This window comes from Cydia fagiglandana, chromosome 26, assembly GCF_963556715.1.
Source record: "Cydia fagiglandana chromosome 26, ilCydFagi1.1, whole genome shotgun sequence".
NCBI classification, from domain to species: Eukaryota; Metazoa; Arthropoda; class Insecta; order Lepidoptera; family Tortricidae; genus Cydia; species Cydia fagiglandana.
This window is the reverse complement of record NC_085957.1, coordinates 5,062,806-5,086,233: the sequence shown is the minus strand read 5'-3', so window position 1 is coordinate 5,086,233 and position 23,428 is coordinate 5,062,806. Positions and strand designations below refer to the sequence as shown.

Genomic DNA, 23,428 nt, shown 5'->3' with positions numbered 1-23,428 from the left:
CAGAAGAATAGTCGAGTAGACAAACACACAAGCCTACAAATACGCACTAAAAGAAGTCTACACACAATGCTTCTTTTTAAACGGATGTATAAAATAGAATAAGTTTTTGAGTGTTAAGGTCTTAGTCTTTTTTTACCCTTGTCTTACTCCACCCCACCTGACCATAATACTTATTTATCGATAAAAACATTAGAGAAAGTGACAAGCTTATTTATCACTTTTATCAGCGAGGGCGACAACTTTATCGCTGCCAAGTTGGAGCAACATTAGAACAGACTGTTAAATCGATGCCCATTTCAAAATGATTGCAAATATGGAGTCCTTGACGTCCCTGTCATAGACCATGGATGGATACTTAGTGGATATAACCGGAGTAACCATTAACTGGCGTTCCCCTCTGTCGAAAATAGGCGGCCAATGGTCATACACATTGTATGGACTGACGTTTATCTCACATGGCTATTTCACGTTACGTATACATTTGACGTGCCCCTCCCCCGCAAAAATCGGCAGACTATTTTATACTGAAAATTACAGACGTTTGGTTATATCCTCTAAGATTGGATATTGTAGCAGTAATAACAAACAACTAAGTACTTATTACAATTTCATTTATTATAACATACATTATTTACACTTAGGTACACATCAGAAGCACACTTATGGACATGTACAAAGTATTTAATTTCCAACCCATTTTATACCTTGTCAGAGTAGCAATAGTGAGGTCTCTAGCGACTTCCATATTGATTGCCACTGTGACAAGATGGCCGATGGGGTCGAAAAGTGCTCGAGTGGAGACCACGGACTAGCAAGCGCAGCGTAGGACGTCCACCCACAAGATGGACGGACGACCTTGTTAAGGCCGCCGGAAGACGCTGGATGCGGGTCGCTTCCAACCGGTACGAATGGAGGTCCAACCCATATAACCATTCCAGTCGCAGAATCATCAAAGTGGTAACTAAATGTCAGATGTGTCGTAACAGAGTCCACACAATGTGTCTAGAATTGTTTCGAAACAAAGTGTCGTCGCCGTGTGTACACTTTTCCGTAACAAGGTGTCGACACATTTGTGTGCACTTTGCGTGCGGTTTGCGACTAAATCTGACAGCAAATTTGTGACAGCAAATGTCAATATAAAATACCTCTTGAAAACCAAGGTTTGTCAAACTACTATTAGTGTCTCGTGTGCTCGTAAGTAATTCTAGTAAGTCATCGTGGGCGATGCAAATGATAATAATCGACTAAAACCATATAAACACCCAACACCCGTCAACCTTTTACAGAAAAGTTTTTAAAGAAATGCAATAAGCTACTTAGGTCAGCCAACGAATGCTCAAAAAAGTTGTAGAGGGAAATGCTCGGAACACAATTTTTGACTCTGTAACTTGGTTTGGACAAGTTAGGAGGTGAACATATCAAAAGTCCCCGGCCGTAGCCCTTGAGCGGGGGGAAGAGAGGCGGCTTTGAAGGTCCCATTTTCCGGTTTTTCGATTATATCTCGGAAACTATGCATCTTAGCGACATGGCCACTTATACAAAATGAAAGTTAATTTAATTTGTTACAAGTTTATTCAGTCAATTTTTTCGATATGTTGAATAGTTTTTGAGATATCCGCTCTTGAAAGTTTATTTAGGGCTCTGAATTTTATCTTGATATATCTACATCAGTGAAGGTGCTAGGCCGTGTATGGTATCGTTTTCGTATAAATCTGGGTTGCTGAATCCATTTAAGATATCACATTGACACCATTCCACAAAATTAAAAAAAATCTTTTTAGGGTTCCGTACCTCAAAAGCAAAAAACTGAATCCTTATAGGATCACTCGTGCGTCTGTATGTCTGTCTGTCTGAATACACAAAATAGTTCTTTACCTATAGATGACAGGAAAACCTATTAGAAATGTGCAGTCAAGCGCGAGTCGGACTTAATGTACGGAACCCTTAATACGCGAGTCCGACTCGCACTTGGTCGGTTTTTTTAAACTCCTCTTGACGCTTAACCGCTGAACCGATTTCGTTGAAATTTGGTATAGAAATAGTTTGCGTCCCGGAACAGGACATAGGATAGATCTCATAACCAAAATCATCTTTTGAAGGTGTGAAAAGTGGCGTGGAAATTTGTACGGGAAATCAATAACCGCTGAACCGATTTATAATATATTTGTGATGGTCTACATCTTTGATTTAGTTAGAAATGATAAAAAAAAACATGACTTCAAACCTAAACTTAAACAGTATTAACTTCAAGAAGTCAATTCTGAATTCCCCCCTACCTTACACCTCATTTCACACTTTTGAAGGATGATTTTTGAGATAACTTATTATGTCCTGTCTCGGGACTCAAAATATATGTATGTGTACTAAATTTAAATTAAAACTGTTCAGCAGTTTAAGCGTGAAGAGGGGTTTAAAAGAAAGTAAGTTTATATGTTTTTACTTTGGAATGGTGTCAATGTGATATCATAACTAAATTTGGTACTGCGAATTTATACGAAAACGATACCAAACATGGCCTCGTAGCTTTACTGTTGTAGAAGTCAAGATAAAATTAAGAGCCCTAAATTCTTATTACTTGGCCTAACTTGTGTAGAAGGAAAAGGAAAAATAAAAGTCTTCGGCAGGAATATAAGACACAAATATAATATTTTTTTTGCGTTACTATTTCAATCATCAAATATAAACATACCTTGATTATATTATTCTAGTGAGATCCTCACAGATAAACAAAAACATTTACTTAAAAAATTACAAGGTCGAAATGTCACGGAACTTGTGAGAGTAATACGTGAAAAATAAAAACTTTTATGACAAAAAAATCTGGACACAATTTAAGAAGCATCCCATTGCGTCGAGGAATCATCTGTATTTTTGCTTGTTTCATTACCTCCTCGCTTCTTTTTTTGTCCTTTGTATTCTGTAGCAATTTGTTAGATCTGAAAATAAAGATAACTTGCGTCGTCACGGATGTCGATTTATAGGTTTTAGGGAGTGCAGAATTCGAAAACGATGATCATTTTATAATCCAAGATGGCGGCTACGTATTTTGTCATAAAAGTCGTCATGAATATCGTTTTATAGATTTTAGGAAGTGCCGATTTCGAAAATGATGACCAGTTTGGAATCCAAGATGTGTGCCGTGCACTTTGTCATAAAAGTCGTCATGGATATCGTTTTATAGGTTTTAGGGAGTGCAGAATTCGAAAATGATGACCATTTTGGATTCCAAGATGTCTGCCGTGCACTTTGTCATATAAGCCGTCATAGATGTTGATTTATAGTTGTTAGGAAGAGCAGATTTCGAAAATGATGACCATGACCAACAAAACGACATCCATGTCGACTTTTAACATAGTGCATGGCCGCCATCTTGGATTCCAAAATAGTTATTATTTTCGAAATCTGCGCTCCCTAAAAACCTATAAAACGACAGCCATGACGACTTTAATGACATACTGCATGGCCGCCATTTTGGATTCCAAGATGTCTGCCGTGCACTTTGTCATATAAGCCGTCATAGATGTTGATTTATAGTTGTTAGGAAGAGCAGATTTCGAAAATGATGACCATGACCAACAAAACGACATCCATGTCGACTTTTAACATAGTGCATGGCCGCCATCTTGGATTCCAAAATAGTTATTATTTTCGAAATCTGCGCTCCCTAAAACCTATAAAACGACAGCCATGACGACTTTAATGACATACTGCATGGCCGCCATTTTGGATTCCAAAATGGTCATCATTTTTGAAATCAGGGCCCCCTAAAACCTATAAAACGACACCCATTACAACTTTTATGACATAGTGCATGGCCGCCATTTTGGATTCCAAAATGGCCATCATTTTCGAAATCTGCGTCCCCTAAAACCTATAAAACGACATCCATGACGACTTTTATGACATAGTGCATGGACGCCATCTTGGAATCCAAAATGGTCATCGTTTTCGAAATCTGCGCCCCCTAAAACCTATAAAACGACACCCATGACGACTTTTATGACATAGTGCATGGCCACCATTTTGGAATCCAAAATGGTCATCATTTTCTAAATCTGAGCCCCCCAAAACCTATAAAACGACACCCATGACAACTTTTATGACAGTGCATGGCCGCCATTTTGGATTTCAAAATGGTCATCATTTTCTAAATCGGGGCCCCCTAAATCCTATAAAACGACATCCATGACGACTTTTATGACATAGTGCATGGCCGCCATTTTGGAATCGAAAATGGTTATCGTTTTCGAAATCTGCGCCCCCCAAAACCTATAAAACGACACCCATGACGACTTTCATGACATAGTGCATGGCCGCCATTCTGGATTCCAAAATGGTCATCATTTTCGAAAGCGGGGCCCCCTAAAACCTATAAAACGACATCCATGACGACTTTTATAACACAGTGCATGGCCGCCATCTTGGAATCCAAAATGGTTATCGTTTTCGAAATCTGCGCCCCCCAAAACCTATAAAACGACACCCATGACGACTTTCATGACATAGTGCATGGCCGCCATTCTGGATTCCAAAATGGTCATCATTTTCTAAATCTGCGCCCCCCAAAACCTATAAAACGACACCCATGACAACTTTTATGACATAGTGCATGGCCGCCATTTTGGATTTCAAAATGGTCATCATTTTCTAAATCGGGGCCCCCTAAAACCTATAAAACGACATCCATGACGACTTTTATGACATAGTGCATGGCCGCCATCTTGGAATCCAAACTGGTCATCATTTTTGAAATCTGCGCCTCCTAAAACCTATAAAACGACACCCCTGACGACTTTTATGGCATAGTGCATGGCCGCCATTTTGGATTCCAAAATGGTCATCATTTTCGAAATCGTCACTCCCTAAAACCTATAAATCGACACCAATCTCGACTTGTATGACAAAGTGTTTGGCTACCATCTGCATGCAAGACATTTCTATTATTTTTACGTACAAAAATGGCCCCCTGTCAACTTCCAACCGAGATTTAATCGTTAATTTATTCGATTAATGTTCAGATTAATTCAATTTCAATCTATGTTATGTCGACTAAACTAATCGTGATTAAAATTTGAGGATTAACTTTTTTATTCCATTAATTAGTCGAATAAACAGTTAATCTAAGTCCCATCTCTGACCACCACGTCATTTTTACACTTTGAGAATATCTGAAAACAAATGAACACAAGGAGCCATTTTGCAAATCCAGTAACTTTGTTATTACTTTTGACAGCGCGTGTCATGTGTCTACACAGAGTCGACACAAAGTCGAAACATTTGCGACTACTTTGTGACTGCAATATTTCTCAACCTTAAACCATATTTATACATCATAATTAACAAGTTTCGTAGTATGTAAAGCGTTATTTCTGTTATTTAAGTATAGTATACGCATCGAAGTACTAAAAATGCATCAAATAACATATTTATGAACACAAGCACTGAGAAGTAAACAATTTCATTTCCGGCTAAACTAAAACGATGTGGTGGCGCGTTGATTATATCACACTTAGTTTATCAAATCACTCGAGCAATTTAATTCCCCACAATAATTTAAGTCCTATTGTAATATAAATGCAAACAATATATAATTACGTCTTGTAATCCGTTTTAGAGATGGCGTATTAATGTCACTTATTTTTATTTAACTATTTTTCCATCTGACAGTTTCCATTTGACAGGAACGAAATGAACGAATGAACGAATGATTTTGGCATAAAGTAGTCGCAAACTAGTAACAATGTGTGCACACGGCGACCACACTTTATGTCACTTTGTGTCATGTGTCGACCCTTCCCCATTTCTGGTAACTGTGTCGACACGGCGACGACTCTGCGACTGGAATTGTGACCGAAACAGACGGTGTCGACACAAGATGTGTCTACACCGCGTCGTAACGGCGACTGGAAATGGTTGTATGGGAAGGGGGAGGCCTATGTTCAGCAGTGGACGTCGTATGGCTGAGATGATGTGACAAAGTACGAAATGGTTCGGAAATTAAACTTAAATAAGTAAGAATTGAATTTACACGTCAACAAGCGAGATGCATAGAAAGTAAGTTACGTAGAAGTTAGCGTATACAGGGTGTCCCAGAAATCGACGTCAAGCCGTAAACAGATGATAGACCAAGTCATAACAGTTATCATAAAAATAAAAAAATAAATCCAACTCAGGTTTTTTAAAAATTATGGTCACTTTAAAAATTCACTAAAACATCCACACCCTGTAATGGTTCTTTAACTCTTGTTACTACAAATTCCATAATTTATTCTAATTTTTTTATTATTGTTTAATCTTGAATAATTACAGGGTATGGATTTTTTAGTGAATTTTTAAAGTGACCATAATTTTTAAAGAACATGAGTTGGATTTTTTTTGTATTTTTATGATAACTGTTATGACTTGGTCTATCATCCGTTTACGGCTTGACGTCGAATTCTGGGACACCCTGTATGTCAAAGACACTGTCAGTGACTCGTGGTATGGTACAGTCACCACATGGGAATGTTGAGCCACTTGGCAATGGACGCAATTTAGTCGTGTAATATAATGGGTTCGGTATTTTTCGTTAGTAGGCACGATCGCGATATGACCGATGTTACCCGATGATATCTTGGTTGCTTTGTTGCGTCAAAATTTCACTATGTCAAAACTAGTTGACGTAATAAAAATTCCTTCGTCTACGAAAAGGATTAGCCAACGGCCATTAAATTTTGAAGTTACTCGTTTGAATCAGACGCTAGATGTCGTTGTTCCTAGCGGAAACTGGATAACGAGAGTTCTTCATGAATTCGTCTAAAACCGTTTAGTAATCTACTAGTATTTTTTTCAAATTGGATGCCATGATTTAACTGACATTAATAGGCGAGATCTTTTTTCAAGTCGAGATATTTATATAAATATCCATGTTATCAGGCAATTTCAAATTATTTTTTCATTGAGAGAGACAAATGCTATTGCTGTCTTTACTATCATTAAATGTGTCACAGCTCCTAGTTGACGTTAATTGAATACTTATGTAACCTTTGTGGAAATATGGTAGATAACCTTTGATAGTCTACATCAAGGCCTATTGACTTCCTTGGAATGACGTGACCCTTCATAATTGTACATGTGTGCTCCGTTTCTAGAGCTGTATTGCCAGTAATTACCATAAAAATATTTTACTACAGCAACATTGCTAGAACTGGCTTTGTCTATACGATTTCTAGGAACAAATCCAATTATTTTATCAAATATATTTTGATTTGTATTTTATGAAGTAGTCAAAGTCATATGTAAATTATTATTTATTTTTTGAAATATGTAAATTATTATCTACTTCAGTTTGTCTTTGTCTATGTTCATAAAATCTATGAAGGGTACACGTGCCTCTACCCTCCTTGATAAAATTTTAAAAAAAATCTTTGTCAATAGGCCTCTTTGATAGGCCTTGATTTGAGTCTGGCCGGTAAGAACATAGACAAGACAAAAGTCTGTAATGTCAATGCTGTCATTTAAGTCATTTAACGCCAAAAATATAAATTTTCATATAAAACGATTTATTCACTTGAAATATATTTATTTACCTATTAATTTAAAAATAAAAACTATTCATATGTACGAGCAACATATCTAAATGCGTCTTCGCACAGACTTAGTTAAATTTTAACCGTTGTCGCTCTTCCTTCCTTGCTGTATTATGTATCCGGCAATGGCGACTTCATCAAAAATTCTTATCCGGATTATGAAAAGCCCTAATGTGTGTGTGCTGTGTGGAAACCGTTGTAGTAAACCAGAAACAGCGATAATTTCAAGGTAAGAAATATATCAATCTTTAAATAAAAATGAGCGTACTAATTACCAAATTCAAATATAATAATTTAATCTTACTATCCCCGTAAGTCCCGTGGACGCTATATCGCGTCCGAAATTATAATCTAAATTCATCATAGATGTAAAACCTCTCATTGTTTACGAGTAAGCTGGTAAATTTAGACCTTAGGAATTAGCGACGTTAGTAATTAGGAAGTTAGATTATATTGTTTAATTTGTGACTATTTTGTTTTAGAGAGTGAATCATGGCTTGAGCGTGAGATAATAATATAATCCTGGCCCGTCATATGATTTCTTGGAAAAAGCTCAAAGGGCACGTATCTGCTGCATATACAGACTAGTTTTCCGGTGACGCTGCGTGGAGCTATGGAGCAGAAATGTCCGATAACCGGATAGATGTAATAACAACTTGTAACCATTTGCCATATCAATGTATGTATTCATATGTATTGCTCCTAACATATATACACTAATCCTAATAGGAATGAAAATATTTATATCTTAATAATACGTAACTTTTTGTAACCTTTTATATTTGACGAATTTTTAAATATAGTACCTAATCATTATCTTATAACGTATTTCTTTATTTATTTGTGATATGCTAATTTAAGAGCCCAACAACGTGCACACTAGCACCACTGCTAAAATAAATAATCGTGATTATTTAAGTTAAATTTAAATTTTACAGGTATTTAAAAAAGTGGCCGCTACTGACTGTATTGTGTATTTAAGTACCTTTTGAATACATCAAACTAGTTTTTATGTTGCTGGATTCGTCAATCTATGAGCGCAAAACAAAAAGGGCCGCTTTAGTTTTGAACGGGTAGGTTGACGAATCCAGTAACATAAAAATTAGTTTAATGTATTCAGCAGTGGCGCTAGTGTGCACGTTGATGGGCTCTTAAAATCCTGACCCCAACAAAAAATAAAATAATACAAAAAGAAATTCCCTCTCCGGGATTCGAACCCAGGACCATTAGCTTCCTGAACTGGATTACTGCCAATACCCGCTAGGGGCGCTAGGCTAAACGGGTTGTCAATTCTAATTACAATGGTATCCTACCGAGCGCTAGTAGTATAAACGAACTTTTGAAGGGGACATTTTTTTGTATGGAGTTATCGTTCTTCTCCTAGTGAGTATTATATTCTTTGGTCTACATATAATCCTATAATCTGTCAGTAGCTATAGAAATGTTTAATAGAGACTTGATAGTTTCTGACTCAAATTCTAACTTTGAAAAAATATCTGACAATGAGTATTGTAAATTTTTTTTTCGCTGTAACATTAATTGCGGAAAAGTAGCTATCTGAATCTAGTAAAAAAATCAAATATGCCACCGGCAATAAACGACGAAACTAGACATGAAATTATATTTTTGCACCAGCAAGGGTTAAGCATGCGTGCAATAGCAAACGCGTTAAATGTGCAGGTATAAGGTTCTACAAAATAATAATTTCCAAACACATTGATTTTATTAAGAAAATATCTAACCTATTCATTCCTTTCTAGCGAAATACTGTCAGTTTGTGGGTAAATAGGTATGCCGCAGAAGGAGATATAAATGATCACCGTCAAGGCAATCATGGTGTCTCGATACTATCAATGGAACAACGCAATGAAATGCGAGAGAGCTACATGGAAAATGGGTTTATATCTACCAACTATTTCGCAGACCGCTTCAATTGCCACCCCAATACCATCCGAAAGCATTTGCATTCTATGGATCTTCACCATAGACGTCCCGCATACAAAATTGCTTTGACGGAAGATCACAAAATCGCTCGAGTCAATTTTGCTCAACAGTACCGAAATTTTGATTGGGGTTCGACAATATTTTCCGATGAGAAGTCGTTTAATTCAAGTGACCACGGTCGTTTACATCTCTGGCGTTATGACAATACGCGATATGCGGAAGACCATGTTATACCAAACAGGGAGTCGGGTCGCATCAGTGCAAATTTGTGGGGGTGGATGAGTTCGGACGGTGTAGGTGAGCTGGTTCCTTTACCTCCCAGGACCAACGCTCAATGTTATCTCAGCGTGTTACAGGAAAGCATGCTTCCCACCGTAAGGGCATTTTATCCACGGGAAGAATTGCCACATTTTCATTTTGTGCACGACAACTGCACGATACACAGGGCCAGGATTGTAAAAGACTGGCTCCATCAACGTCGACAGGAAATAACGGTCATACCGTGGCCTGCTAAGTCTGCGGATCTAAACCCCATAGAGAATCTATGGGGTTTAATGGTCCAAAGATGGGAAAATCGAAATGAACGATCAAGACAAGCTGTGGAAAATCATTGCCAAGAAGTTTGGGAAGACTTGCGAGGAACTGATTATTGCACTCGATTTGTGGAGTCCATGCCTTCGCGTCTCCAAGCTGTCATTGATAACGATGGGTCATATACAAGTTATTAGTTTTTAGATATCTCTTTGCTTTAATACGAATAAACAGATTTTGGTCTATTTTTTATGTTTTTTACATTTTAAATAGTAGAGTTAAACGTAAATATTTTTTAAATAATAATAAATATTTTGACATAGATCTTTACGAGACAGTAATGAGGGTATTAGACAACATTACAAAGAAATGTTTTAAATTCCAATAAAAAGAACACAATAAAATATTCGTAAAATAATGAACTTCTGCTTATTTATAATTATATTTTTCATTCACTTTCCTTTTGACAGCTGTTATCTACATGAGTTTCAGTTTATGAATTATATGGAAATGGCTGCCGTTAAAAGGAAAGTGAACGAAAATTTCTACATAGCAGCTTAGCAGTCAAATAGACGTTTCTAGGACTAAAGCGGATGTTGTAATGTAACCATAGTAACGTCAGCTTCCGGAAAAATCGCTATCAATCATTGGTTAAATATTTTTGTTATTACGTAACCATAGTAACGCCACCTTCCGAAGAAAACACGGGCGGTCATTGGCTAACCGTATTTGGTTTTACGTAACTGTAGCAACGACCGCCCCATTGGTCAGCAGAGTTCGGCCGAAGTCGTGATACGAGACTGGTAAGAGTTCGGACCCCGACTTGGATTATTCGACCAAGTTGCGAACAGTGGTAAGTGGCTCAACATTCCCGTGTGGTGACTGTACTTGACTTGTCTACTTGTCTAACCCCGGATGGCTATTTCCAAAAGTTGGCAGCCCTCTTGGTTAGACTGCAGGTTCGTGTACACTTCGGATGTGCTTCTTCAAACTAGAAGAAGTCAAGAATGTCTGAAAATAAAAAGGTTAATTAGACCCAAAAGAATTGACAAAGCTATAATTGGGTACTTTCCTATACTTAAAATAAATTATTACACACCGTGTACGAAATAAAGCACCAGATAATTATTAGAAAAACATAGATAGCAGTTATTTTTAAACATAATTTATATTTATTAAATCAAATGGAAGTATAAAAAGTAGGTGAGTTAACTGTGACGTCACTACACTAGTTTTCATATAAATTCCATATTAGCAAATCGTTTTGACAGTTCTAAAAAAGAAACTGATTTGACTAGTAGGAAAGTAGCCAATTAGCCTCATGCATGAAGTGTATATTTTACCGAAATATTTTTTATTCGGATGTTCGTTGCCGTTATATCATGTTACAAAATTAACTTCCGTTATTAAATTATCATTTAATTGCTAAAATAATAAATAAAAAGTACAATCATTTGGCCGCGTAAAGCTAGCGAGCGAAACGCAACGCCATTAGTCGAAACGCCACGTGATGTCACTCGTTTAAAAAAACCGGAGAAGTGCGAGTCGTACTCGCCTACCGAGGGTTCCGTGCTTTTTAGTATTTGTTGTTATAGCGGCAACAGAAATACATACATCATCTGTGAAAATTTCAACTGTCTACACGGTTCGTGAGATACAGCCTGGTGACAGACGGACGGACGGACGGACAGCGGAGTCTTAATAATAGGGACCCGTTTTACCCTTTGGGTACGGAACCCTAAAAATTGTTGTAACCGACAAGAGTTTTTTTTTACAAAAGAGATGTTTAAAGTTTTGAAAATAGGAAATTCTACCTTCTGGCAAAGACTACAGGAGTCAGGTTCCCTCGTATGCACGGAGCTGATGTGAGACGCCAGTAGTTTCTCTGAAGTGAAACTTTTCAGGCAATGGTGACATGAGTGACTGAAATAATTGATGAAATAATAATAATTACTTCATTATTAATTTGAAATTTGCAGCCACTTTCTAAAATATAAAATATATTCAGGTTTTCGATAGGTGAGATTGTATCTCAGTATACTCAGGTTGGTTTTTGCCTCGAACGCCCGCATATTTTACATGAATATGGTTTGAAACCATACTAATGCGAAATATGCAATTCCGAAATATTAAGGCTAGTGTTACACCAGGAAGTCTGCAGCGATTTTGATAACCCACGCAGTGCAAGTGTTACTTATACGTCATAATTACATAGAAGTTTGACGTTTAAAATGACACTTGCACTGCGTGGGCTATCAAAATCGCTGCAGAGTTTTCTGGGTCTGACTCTATTACTTCAGAAAAAGGTAACATACCATTATTAAATGAATGTAACCAGATAAGGTCTACAGTAAGTACATACCTACAATAGAGAAAAAAAAATCAAAAACTTACGTTTTCTTTCCTACATGTGAAGCGCCTTCCAACAGATGTCGCCTTAGTCCTTTCCTTGTTTTATAAGATTTGTCGCATTCGACGCAGTAATGCGGACGGGCTTGTGCGTGCGCCGCTAGGTGGTAACGTAGATTAGAGTTCGAAGCGAAGGAGCGTTCGCATAGCTCGCAGGTGTATGGTTTTACACCTGTGTGAGTCCTGGAAGGGAGTAATAAATTTATTTTACTATATCGTTCACCCTCAGTTTAAAAAAAATGTTTTTACAACAAACAAACCAAACGTTTTATTGAAGTAGGTAATATCACGTTAAAAAGTTTTTGTGGAGTTCTAGCAACGATATTCATAAAAAACCGGATAAATACGACAGACGACAGACAGACGGACGGACAATCAGACGGACAATCAAGTAATCGTATAAGGGTTCCGTTTGGATGATTTTAGGCGGGGGGGGTCAAAAACCGACAAAAATCGATGACGTATGTAATTTATGGACCGCCCCTAAGTACAGTCAGCAGCAATAGTTGCTAAGCGGGCGAGGTGTTCAAAATTACCTCGACGCGCTCTTATTCTCTTAACAATAAATTCACGTCAAGATAATTTTGAGCACCTCGCCCGCTTGGCAACTATTTCTGCTGACTGTACTTATTTTATTACCTGGTATGTATGGCGAGTCGCTGCTTCGTCTGAAACTTCTGATTGCAATACGAACACACAAACTTTTTTTCTTTCCTGTAGTGCACGCCCCTCACATGGTTGTCCAGCGAATTCTGGTTTCTGTAACATAGTTTATACATATTCACTTTTAAAACTGTAGGTATTTCCCAAAATATACACAATAGGTACCTACTTTTTTTAATTCTTTATTTTTATAGAGGTACCTACTTGCTAAAAAGGAAAATAATACTATTGTCTGTATCTTTAGGTACTTAAATAAAAGTAAACAATTAATTTGTACACTTTCGGGTAGTTATTACATTTATTGATTAACCAACCAAATACAAAACCATCTGGATCTGTCACTGAACGACCTGACTTTAACCATAGAGTAAGTAAGACAAGAGTGCTCACTCCATACATCAGTTTGGTCCCAGAAATATTAGTATTTCCATAGCAACTTTCATAGTCGACATCTAGCATCGAGTAGCAGAATTATCAGTACTTTAAGTAGCAGTAGTAAAACTGTCAAGTGACAATTAATGTAGCACCGACCGGAAAGTCTTATGTTGTTGAGATTAGAGTTTCCGGTCGGTGCTACATCTATTGTCACTTGACAGTACTACTACTGCTACTTAAAGTACTGATAATTCCGCTACTCGAAAGAAGAAGAGTCCACGACACGACACGCAACACTCACAGTATCCGTACCAGTGTATTCGGATATATCTTCAGACCAGTGTCTGAAGATATATCCGAATACATATTTTGTTTAAAGCCGACCACTGACTAACAGGCCGCCGGACGATATCGGCCTGTCAGTTAGAACAAAAATTTGACAGTTCCGAACAACTGACCGGCCGATATCGTCCGGCGGACTGTTAGTCAGTTGTCGGCTTAACCCTTTAGTTTAGTCCGTAGCGGCCACATACTTGGCATCATACTTAAAACAAAAACGCATCTCTAGTGTAAGAATTACGGTTCAAATCGAATGACTAGAAAGAAATGTCAAATGGTTAAAGGGTTAATATTGGACTCACGCGAATATTTTCCCGCAGAGCGAACACACGCCAGGGCACGCCTGCCCGCACTTGCGCCGGTGGCTCTCGCAATCGCTATACCTGCAATCAGAGACAATAATAACTATGACAATCGGCACAGAGAGCCTACCGCGAACACCGCGAGCGCGGTAGGGCCACACAAATACAAATCGTTTATTGATCAAATATTTTTACAATGGACATCACAGATTGAACTTAGCAGAAAATTAGATTTTACAATCAAACTAATATCCATCGGCCCCAAACTAGGCGCAGCCTGTATCTCGGGAACCGGAAAAATAGAATTTACTGAGAGACTTTAACAAAACTGAATATGATGGCCGTTTTTTTGAAAAATAAATATCTAATATAAAATTAACTTAAGTACAAAAATGCATGCAGGAATATATATTAAGAATATAGACAGAATTATATAATAATTCTGCCTATATTATCCTCTGCTGGGTACAGAGGGCCTACCGCGAACCACGTTCGACTGTTGCCTCCCTGTCTCACTTACGAACAAACTTACAAGTGCGACAGAGACGCAACACTTCAAACGTGGTTCGCGGTAGGCCTTTAGGCCTCCTTTTTATCGATCGATTTGAGGTTTTCGATCAACATTGTGTCGTAGCTTAAGTCGCTTAACTTCAAACTCGGGTAAAGCCATCTGTCCGATTATGCGATTTTGGTATTAACCTCTAGTCGCCCATGCGTCAAACCTTGCCAAGCAAAATGAAACTTTATTTTGTCAACACGAAGTTCAAATTAGAATGGAACAGGAGACCTTTTTATAGGTCTCTGGGCGGCTAGAGGTTAAGAAAAGCTAGATATTTGCTGTGAGGTGAGGATCGAATGGATTTACCCGAGTTTGAAGCAAAAGGGGCACACTTTTGTATCGGACATAGGGCTAAAACGTAAAAACTCAAAATAGCGCGTTTTCCCAGATATAAGACCTAGCTAGATCGATTTATAGCCCCCGAAGGCCCCGAAGCATGGTATAATAATATACTCCGCCTGGTACTCTCTTCCCGTCTTTTTGTGGTCACGTGACTGACACAAGCCTACGTCATCATGCGACAGCACTATATGATAATATGCGATAGCGCTATATATAGCGGCCATGTTATTGTGACGTAGGCTTGTGTCACTCTGGGAAGAGAAGACCATGTTTTATTAGACTATGCCCCGAAGTTAGACCTGTTTCCGAGATATCCGAAATATTATTTATATTTAAATAAACAAGAATAGCTCGTTTAAAGGTATCATAGACTAGGAATCCTCTAGACCGAGTTTAGAGCAATTATTTCGTGCAACCGATGATGCCAAAAATGCGGGGGTGCGCGGGACGAGGTGAGCGAAGTCCCGTGCCGTGATTGGTCCGTTCAAAGACACGGACGTCACACAAAGACACTTTCGACTCGAACATGGAGTAAAATTACCGTATGTGTGGCAGAGGGGGTAGCGCGACTATGCTAAGTCTGGAGGATGTTTTCTCTGTGACAGGTATTAAATAATATAAACGCATACCGTGTAACGACGGCGCCGCACAGACGGCAGGTGAAGCGACGCGCATGTGCCAACACGTGCTGGGAGAGAACCAAAGCTGTGCTGAACCGGAGACGGCATAACGGGCACTCGTGTGGACTGTGGGACTATATAAAAAATATGCTACAAAAACAATGGTCAACAACAAATTGTCGGTTGACAAGCAAAGTCACTAACTAACATCATTGAAACTATTGGACAATAAACATACAAGTGTTACAAGTGTAATAAAGTGCATTGTTACTTTAATTATTTGATAGTACTTAGTGACTTTTGCTTGTCACCCGACGAAATGGTCGTCTACTCGTTTGCTGACTAAAACCTTAAAAAAAATTAAAAATAAATGTTATTAGACATATTTTTGTGGCTTTTTTTCTATCAAACCAACTCTAAGTTAGAGTTGGTATAGTCTACTTTCCGTGTTAATTATTGCATTCCGTTTCTAGGTTTTTAACTTTTATCGCTGACTGTACTTTTGTACTTTGTACAGAAGCGCTGGTGGCCTAGCGGTAAGAGCGTGCGACTTTCAATCCGGAGGTTGCGGGTTCAAACCCCGGCTCGTACCAATGAGTTTTTCGGAACTTATGTACGAAATATCATTTGATATTTGCCAGTCGCTTTTCGGTGAAGGAAAACATGGTGAGGAAACCGGACTAATCCCAATAAGGCCTTGTTTCCCCTCTGGGTTGGAAGGTCAGATGGCAGTCGCTTTCGTAAAAACTAGTGCCTACGTCAAATCATGGGATTAGTTGTCAAGCGGACCCCAGGCTCCCATGAGCCGTGGCAAAATGCCGGGATAACGCCAGGAAGAAGAAGAAGAAGAAGATGACTGACTGTACTTTTCTTTCTACAGGCAGCTAATATTCACCAAGACAATTCTAACAACCCAAAACAATTAGTTTGCGTTAGTTCATCACAGAGTTCCCACGGCCAACTCCTGTCTCCACCATCAGATCAGCTCCATGTTATCATAATATTGCATATATGCCAAATTTCAGCTCAATCGAAAATCGGGATGTGGGTCAAATTCAGCTTCCAAGATTTACACAATTATACATAAGGGCAAGTTAAATAAAAGTTTGCATTAAAACGTGTAAAAATTCAATATAAAACTAAAATTTTGCATTCACCCCTCTTAACCTTTTAACCGCCATAGAATTTGTCATCAAGCATGCTCATGTCGCCAGGGGGCACGAAGTTACACGAATTTTTGTCTTATTTATCAGACCACGCCAAATTGAGCCCAATTTCGTATGTCTTTTATGTGTATATCGAGAGGCCTGGAGGTGTCACATCCCTCAGACATGAGGTCACGACCACAAACAAGATATGTATATTGTTATAGGACATTATACACAAATTGACTAAGCCCCATGGTAAGCTCAAGAAGGCTTGTGTTGTGGGTAAAGACAACAATATATAACTATAATATATAAATACTTAAATACAGAGAAAACAACCATGACTCTGGAACAAATATCTGTATCATCATACAAATAAATGCCCTTACCAGCCTTTTTTGCAGCTTTTTGTTTTTTTGCTTATGGAGGTTAAAAGGTTAAAAACTTATACCAACCTCCAGATGCCTCTGGTTGTGTTCTTCAAAAACATCTTTAGTCACAAAACTGATGCCACAAAAATCACACTTGTACTTTCTGCTCAAATACTTCTCTGATTTCTTCTTCTCATCCAATTCCGCTCTCTGCTCTTCTACGCTTAACACTTTCAATGTAAAATTATACTGTTCACATTTTTCATATAATTTAGGATTCACTTTCCTTTTAGGTCTGTCTAATACATCTTTTTCAACTGTTTCATCTGTTTGTTTTTCAAAATCATTAAATTCATCATCATTTTCAATATTATTATCTGCTACGTCTATATCAAATGATTCTACTTTTATTTCTTCGATTTTATATTCATTATCTAAATTATCCACTTGTACATGTTCAGTTTCTTTTAAATCTTTTTGTTTGTTTTTAATTTTAAGTTTTGTTTTTAGTTTAGTTTTTCTTGTGTCTTTTGTTGGTGAAGGAGGAATGTCTGTATGTTCGTTGTGGTGGAAAGAGAGAGCATAATGGCATGTTCTCTGTTCTTCCTTATTCTGAAAGCGAGATATTTCTTAGAAGTCATGTTGTTTTAGTACTTTACAACTCATTGTATTTCTCAAAATTAATTGATATTAATCTCTTTTTGGTTATCTGTTAAGACAGCTAGAATAGAAGAGAATTATACTTAAACTAAAAATTACTTCTGCGCATTTCGCAAAGGCACTAGTGGGAGCATACATCAAACTGTAAAATTAGGCTACTTCAACAAAAAATAAACCGTTAACTGGTTTTTTTTCTAACTCAGCAATGTCATAACTCATAAATAATGGATGTAACTTTTGATCCTCTTTTATTTTTTTTTCTTAACTAGAATCATTGCTACTATAGAGAGCCAAGGAAATTTTAACTCACAATGTTCTATGTTTTCTGTCGATTTAAGGGTTAAAATAAAAATATTATACAAATACAAAAAATACAAAATAATTTAGTTCATAGCACAAAGATTTTGATCTAAAGGAGGGAAAGCAAATTGTTGCCTGCGTTGGGAGACACCGCTCTTCCTTAGGTAGTTAATAAGGGTTTTATTTACATATTGTAATAAACATTTTTACAGAATTGTGTATAGCAGCGGTCGGCAACCTTTTAGCAGCCAAAGGCCACATAGTAGTTAAGGAAGTTAACACAGGCCGCACTTTGTTAATATGTGTGACTTTATCAGATTGTTGTTTGACAATATCACATACGAAATAGCCAGAGGGGCTCGCGGGTCACAAGTGAGAGATTCGCGGGCTGCATGTGGCCCGCGGGCCGCTTGTTGCCGACCGCTGGTGTATAGATTATGACGTTGCTATTTTCAATTAAATGAATAAGTGCAAATTCTTGGTGCTCACCAGTTTGACCTGAGACAGGTAGGCATGGGACTCCTCAGCAAGTTGCACAAGCCTCATAATCTTCTTTAACGTGGAACCGCACCATCCACAGAGCCAAGTTCTTATAGGAGGTTCCTACAAAATAAAATAGGGTGCATTGGGGTAAATGCGAAGGTGGGGTAATTTCGAAACTGGCAAATATCTACTAAACTAGAAACACTTTCTACTGTAGGAACAGTACGCAAGATGCCATGTAAGTGTTGCAGCGGCGTGTTGCTAAAGTATGAACTGTTTCTAGTTTAGTAGATATGAAGGAAATGAGAGAGAAAAAAGCTCGAATCAAAACACAACCGAAACGTTTAGCCATTTATTTTAGAGTGACATATTATGATGTAAAGAATCATAAAAAATACAAATTTAAATATTTGTCAAAAAACTAAAGAGTTCGCAACATCCTCCCACCTTTTGGGCAAGAGGCCCAAAACTCTTCTCTAGATCTCGGTAGAGTCCTGTGTTTCAAGCGGGTTCAGGCGTTGAACGGCTCGTGTGAATTATTGCCCATCTGCTGTGCGCACCTTAGCCACTCTTACACAATTATCTCTTAAAGACCACTTTATAATCTACATCACCTACCCTTAAATACGATTCCCTCTCCTTGCCCTGCTGGATGAGCCTCTCCACGTACTCGTTCCTGAACCATTTTCATTTTCGCGGAAGTTAGTGCTGCTGATGTTATCCGTGATGTACTTTGCGCCAATTCTTCCACGTCTTGTGAAAAATGTTCGTACGTCCATAAGAAAGGCTTTGGTCGTTAGCGACATGGTCAATTTAGTCAGATGCACGACTTGGTAAATTACACACGTGCATAAAATGATCCATATCATCCCTCCGAACCGCAGGAAAAGAGTACCGGTTAGGTTTATAATGTATTTATAGAAGTAAATAAGTGTACACAGAAACGTACTATAATCTGCAGTATTGTTAGCGAGCAGTACTTTCTTAGTTTCTATGTTGACTTCTCTGTCATAAACTGTCAACTTAGTTTCATTTTCCAATACTACGTTCATTAGGACACTGCATGTGTTCATGATAGGTCCTTGAAGCGTCCATCCAAATTTATTCTTTATTGCCACGAGGTTATTGTTCAGTTCCACGAAACTCTCCGTGAGCAACACGCCTGCGTGATCTGCGCCGATCAAAAGCCCGATGTCAGGTGCGGTCGCATCGCCGACGTCGTTCAGGGTGATATTATGTTTCTGCAACTCTTTGAACATCTCATGATTTACATTTAAACGAGGAACATATCCGCAGAGCTTAGACTTGTCGCGCGCGGTCATTCTACATTGATACTTCTTATCCAAACTTGCGACAGTGAACTCGTAGGTATGAAACAGTTCCTTTTTAGTTTCGATCCCACCAAAAAGACAATTCGACACGATTTCTTTGCCAACAGGCTTCAAATTTAAACTTTCTATTATATCGCGACGTAAATAAGTCTTCTGTGCTCCCGAATCAATAAAGCATCGTACCGGTATACATTTCTTATCGCTTATAATATTCGCCATAAACGTTTGCAATAGTATAGTACTAGCCTTATTTTGAGTTACGTTGTTATTTAAGTCTGACGTTTCAATATCTGAAGTTTTATCATTTTCATTTTGACTTGACGTTTTAACGTCAGGGCACATCAATATAGAATGACGTTTGGAGCAGAAAAGGCATTTTGTGAAATTTTTGCATCTTTTCGTATTATGTCCCGTTTTTAAACAAATATGGCATGCTCCTTTTTTATTTAGCACATCCTTCCTAGCTTCATACGACATCTTGTTAGCTTTGTAGCACTCGAAGCTGGTATGCGATGCCTTTTCACACCAAACGCAACAAATCTTCTTACCTGCGTCTTCCGTTGATACCAAGCATGCCGCGGTAGGTTGAGTAGAAACGCTATGCAAACTGTCACCCGATGCTATTCCGCTACGCGCAAGCTGGATCCGCTCCTCCGACTCCACCTCGCGTTTCAGGAACTGCATAAGCCGGTTCAGATGATCGTCGCTCTTCTCCTCGAGTACGTGGGATCTCTGCCATGCTCGTAAAACAGATTCGGGCAAGGCGGACTCAACTAAAGGGAAAAGTAAAGCAGCGTATTTATCTATAGTGACACCTAAGCTTTGTAGTGCTTGTAATTGCGTATTTAATTTATCGTATAAGTGGCCTAATTTATAGGAAGTATTACCTTTGGCTTGTGCTAATACAAGATTAAGCAGTTCACGCACATAAATGTCGATCAACATTTCGTCACGTGCAAACCTGGACTTCAATTGCTCAACAGCCTTCTTATAGTTAGCTCCCGACGGCGGAAAGCTCTCGACGATCTCTCGCGCTGGAGTATCTGGAACAGTGCATTGGTATAAATACTGAAACTTATCTCCGTCGTCTATAGATTCGTCGTCGTCGATTTTCTGAAATTGACACCAAAAACCAATCCAGTTTTTCGTATTGCCGTCAAACTTCCGTAACTCAAATTTCGGTAGACGGAATCGTCTTGAATGACATGCAGAACTGCATGCCGACTTCTCACAACATTGATGAGATTTATCTGTATTATTCGACTCATCGCTGCCGCTAGACTTGCGAGACCTCTTCTTGCGTTCGTTCTTCCGGGAAACGTTGTCGTACATGACTTTTATACGCTCCCAGTCGCTTTCATACTTATCGCTGGTCATGCAGTCTTCATAAATTTCATCTTCAGTCATCTCGTCCGTTTTTAGCCATTGTTCTTTTATACGTTGGTCGACGTTGAACAAGGAATCGGCTCGAAGCTGGAGCTTGTTAAAGGCCGCGGTGATTTCGTCGATGTCGGTCGACTCTAACTTAGCCACAATATCGTTTTTTGCGGTTGTAAATAGCCTCCTAGCTATACTTCTCTCTTTAAATAACTTTTCCATTATTTTACACGGTCGCCAGATGAAGGAAATGAGAGAGAAAAAAGCTCGAATCAAAACACAACCGAAACGTTTAGCCATTTATTTTAGAGTGACATATTATGATGTAAAGAATCATAAAAAATACAAATTTAAATATTTGTCAAAAAACTAAAGAGTTCGCAACAAGATATTTGCCAGTTTCAGAACTATCCTGCCTTCCCAATGCACTATGATAAGTATACTAAAACCGACACACTTCATCAGAAATAGGCGGGTTTACACAGGGCCGTCTTAAACTATGTTTCATTTCATTCCATTTCATTTATTTCAGCATATATAAGCATTACACTGTAATGCTTATATATGCGTAATGATTACAGTGTTATACCAAAGCGCTTACATACTAGTCACATCAATTTAACACTTTGACTACCGAGAACCCGCCTGGTAGGCACTCGTAATGTTTGCTCAGATGCCGGACAACCCGCCCAGCGGGTTGTTTTGTACGCAGATATAGACGAACGGTTTCTGGGGTAATGCGCCGTTTTTTGCCCGGTTGCGAAAGTGTTAAAAATAAAAACATTTAATACACATTATACACACAGCAAATTAATTCCATAGCAATTCCATAATAAATTCAATAATAATAATAATGTCTTTTAATAAATATAAATAAAATAAAAATAAAATAAAATAAAATAAAATAAAAATAAAATAAATGTTGGGGCCCTTGGGCACGTAAGAATTTAGGGCCCTTTCTAAAGAAAGCAAATATTTATATGTACTTATATTTCTTTCTGATGGGCAGCAATGGAGGAGGCCTTTACCCACTAGGGATTCATTAGTAAAACACATATTATAAGTCATAGTTTTATTTTCAATTTTTTATGTAAACACTTTACAATTAATAAAGGGCTTTTTTATTTTATTTTATTTTTATTTTATATTTCTTTCTTTTTCTATTTTTGTAACAATCTGTCTGACTCTTATTTGTGTTTGTATTTTCTGTTTTTTCTAAATATTGATTGCCTTTTTTTTGTTCTTTTTTTTCTGTCATTTTTGTATTTGAATATTCTGTGTGTATTGTGGCAAACAAATAAACAGATTATCTATCTATCTATCTATCAAATTAAACTAACATTTTTCTACTACGATCTTCTATTTATTAAGAGTAATCAAATATACTGTTATTGTCTGTCCTTCGGGGCCATCTGAGGTTGGGGGCCCTAGGCAAGGGCCCCGTGTGCCCTTATGGTAAAGACGGTACTGGGTTTACACAGAACAAACCGACTCGCCGCTCGAAACAACTTTGTCTGTACTGTCTGTAGAGACGTGCCTCGCCCGAATGTGGCCGCGAATGCGTTTGCCTCGCGCGAGGGACGTCTACACAGACGGTGCTTCACTTGGCAATTACTTCGCGAGGTAGCTTATTCTGTGTGGATCCGAATAATAAACAAAAGCGTAAGTACGTTAATTACGTACTTGCATTCCCAAAACATGACTAAAAAACTTATTCAGTGGCGGGTTATCAAACAACCCAGTCTGTGTCTTGCTGTTCAGACAAATTTTACACAATTTCGAATCAGTTTCACTCATATTTAAAGCGTTAATTAAATGTTTCTAACTATTTTAGTTGAGAAGCAGCGTAGAATCTTATTTCATTTTGACAAGTTTGACAGCTTCGTTCAACAACAATATAGGCCTGTCCAGACGAGGCGATCAAATCGACCGATTTGATCAGAAAAGAGATTAGCCTCAATCTGTAGCGTATGCCCCCAAACGCGCGTAAAATGCGCATGAAGCTAGTCACAAATTGTTATTATTGCGTTATGCTCTAGTTTCCTAGGACAACGGTGCCGTCAAGCCCCCTCCACACTCGTGCGCGAATCGCGGCGCGAAGCCGCG

The 23,428-nt window shown here is 38.2% G+C and overlaps 1 protein-coding gene across 1 annotated transcript; it reads right to left on the bottom strand.

The window, feature by feature from the left end:
• Positions 1-8,721: 8,721 nt before the first annotated feature.
• Positions 8,722-23,193, bottom strand: LOC134677413 (gastrula zinc finger protein XlCGF26.1-like). Its single transcript, XM_063535869.1, has 9 exons — positions 23,006-23,193; positions 18,621-18,734; positions 17,256-17,783; positions 15,662-15,786; positions 14,132-14,212; positions 13,092-13,211; positions 12,438-12,635; positions 11,858-11,966; positions 8,722-11,054 (listed from the first exon to the last, which is right to left on the bottom strand). Exons 1-9 carry the CDS (start codon positions 23,117-23,119, stop codon positions 10,992-10,994), a joined length of 1,452 nt encoding a protein of 483 aa, XP_063391939.1. The 5' UTR covers positions 23,120-23,193; the 3' UTR covers positions 8,722-10,991.
• Between the last annotated feature and the right edge of the window lie 235 nt (positions 23,194-23,428).

What these genes read in the sequence shown, in the direction of transcription:
- LOC134677413 (XM_063535869.1), bottom strand. Translation starts at nt 23,119, where the DNA reads ATGAGTGAAACTGATTCGAAATTGTGTAAAATTTGTCTGAACAGCAAG. An exon ending in GTCATGTTTTGGGAATGCAA is followed by an intron (nt 18,735 to 23,005) that starts GTACGTAATTAA and finishes TTTATTTTGTAG; the next exon opens with GAACCTCCTATAAGAACTTG. An exon ending in TGCGGCGCCGTCGTTACACG is followed by an intron (nt 14,213 to 15,661) that starts GTATGCGTTTAT and finishes CTCTGATTGCAG; the next exon opens with GTATAGCGATTGCGAGAGCC.